We start from the raw sequence: 1,896 nt of genomic DNA, 5'->3' as shown, positions 1-1,896 counted from the left end.
GGCGCTCACCGGAAGTCCGGGATTCCGCTGGGCGTGCTGATGCCGGCGCCCACCATGACCACGACCCTCTGGCAGGCCCCGGTGCGCAGCCGCTCGGCCACATCCTGCAGGCAGAGCCTCCCCTTGGAGCGGCCTCCTCCAGCCCCAAAGACCGGCCTTCTCCCGCTGGCGACGCTGCAGAGGAGGGCCGGGAAGTGGGCGCCGCGGGCACAGAGCCGCGCCAGGAGGGCGCCGCACGGCCGGGCGCAGCAGGGACGGGGCGTGCCCTTCGTGGGGACTCTGCACCCTCAGAGCCGGGACTTCACCCACGTGGCCTCAGGATGGAAGCAGCAGGAGACCAGAAAGCAGCATCCACACCCCCACCGGCGCTTCCGCGGAGGCAGCCGAGGCCCACCCGAGGCGGGAGGCCGCAGGGTGCCCTCCAGAAGCCAGGAGCTGCCACACCCCACAATGTCAAAGGCTACCATCTCCCCAGGAGAAAAGAACAAACACATCGGACCCCCCACAGGCTTCCCTAAGGATCGGACCTGACCAGAGTGAATGCCCAGGGCAAGCAGGAAGCAAGGCGGCCAAGCAGAGGGCCCATTATCAACTGGCCACCGCATGGCCTCCAGCCCGGGGCCCCTGCCACACTGGCGGTGGAGGGCCCTGCTCCGGACGGTGGCCCTGGGCAGCTTGCCCCTGCGTCCGACAGTGCAGACAGACCTGGGCTCCCACAGGAGGGAACTCAGCACACAGGGCCGAAGGCCGCGGCGGGAGACCCAGCCGGGCACTTTCCCCCTGTGACACCAGCTGGAAACAGGCCAGGAAAGGCCACCTGGGGCTGGGCAGCATGGCCCTACCCCAGGCTGCCCTTGGTTGTCTCTTTGGCGAAACCTTCACAGAGCAGCCTCCACCGGCCCTGCGGCCACAGCCTGCGCATGGCCCACCTGGCACCAGGCAGCAGGACTCCGGCTCGGCTGGACCAGCCGGCTCTGCCCAGCGCTCAGCCACCACAGGCAGGCTGGCTCCCTCGGCTGGCTCCACCGGCACACCGCGCCCTGGTTTCCAAGGCACAGGCCCTGAGAGGCACTGAGGAGGGCGACGTGGGGGGGGCAGGGCAGGCCAGACCCGGGAGCTGCTGCCTCCTCCCCCCGCCGCCCTGGGCTGGGTCTGCGGGCCAAGCCAGGAACAGCAGGATGACCTGCGCCTCACTCCCTCCGCCCTGTGCAAGTCGGGGTAGAAGGCAAAGGCACGCTGCCCGCTGCCCGCAGTCACCCCCGAGCACCCCTGGCTGCGGCAGACACCGGCCCTGACCACCAACGCTGGAGTTCTGCACGAGGCCGCCTGCGGGCCAGGGGGCCTGGGGAGAGCCGCTCAGCTCAGCGGGGCTGGGAGGTGGCTCCTGTGACCCGCAAGCGCGTTCGCTCAACACTGGGCCTCCTCCGCCCCCCAGTCCCCCCAGACCCGCCAAGCACCTCCTAAAGGGAACTGCTCCGAGAGCCACGAAGAAAGAGAGGGAGTGTGGCACTGTGAGGGTTGTTTGCCACTTGGCCTTGTCCCAAAACGCGGGACTCTGCGTTTCTCGGGGAGAAACTGCGGCCTTTGCCCCGGCCGGGCAGCCGGCGGTGCGGGGGGGGGGGGGGGGTCAGGCGGGAGCTGCTCGGACTCGAAAGCCCGGAGAATGGGGGGTGGGGCCCGGCTGCCAGGGAAACCAATCTCTAGCGAGGGCTGGAACCTCCATAAAACTCCAAGGGTGGGAGTGCGGGGTTTCCAGGCTGGGAACAAGAGCGCGCAGGTTCCAAGCCACACCCGAGGCCGACTGAAGCCCCCGCGCCAGGGAGCCGCCCGCCTAGGCTGCAGGCGGCCGCCCGCATAAGCCTGCAGGCGGCCTCGTCGCGCCGCCGCCCACGCTCG

At 70.0% G+C, this 1,896-nt stretch overlaps 1 protein-coding gene across 1 annotated transcript in view; it reads right to left on the bottom strand.

Moving 5' to 3' along the window:
- The window catches only part of SIRT3 (sirtuin 3), a gene marked incomplete at its 5' end in the record, with an annotated part of 5,298 nt that extends 5,011 nt beyond the window's left edge, over nucleotides 1–287 (bottom strand). Inside the window, one exon of the mRNA XM_012734359.1 lies at nucleotides 9–287. Within this exon, the coding sequence (XP_012589813.1) occupies nucleotides 9–287 (279 nt within the window). The remainder of the gene's footprint in view (nucleotides 1–8) is intronic.
- Nucleotides 288–1,896: the final 1,609 nt, after the last annotated feature.

The sequence above is a fragment of the Condylura cristata genome, unplaced genomic scaffold, assembly GCF_000260355.1.
Source record: "Condylura cristata isolate star-nosed mole 26May11 unplaced genomic scaffold, ConCri1.0 scaffold00054, whole genome shotgun sequence".
NCBI classification, from domain to species: Eukaryota; Metazoa; Chordata; class Mammalia; order Eulipotyphla; family Talpidae; genus Condylura; species Condylura cristata.
This window is presented reverse-complemented; position numbering and strand designations above follow the sequence as displayed.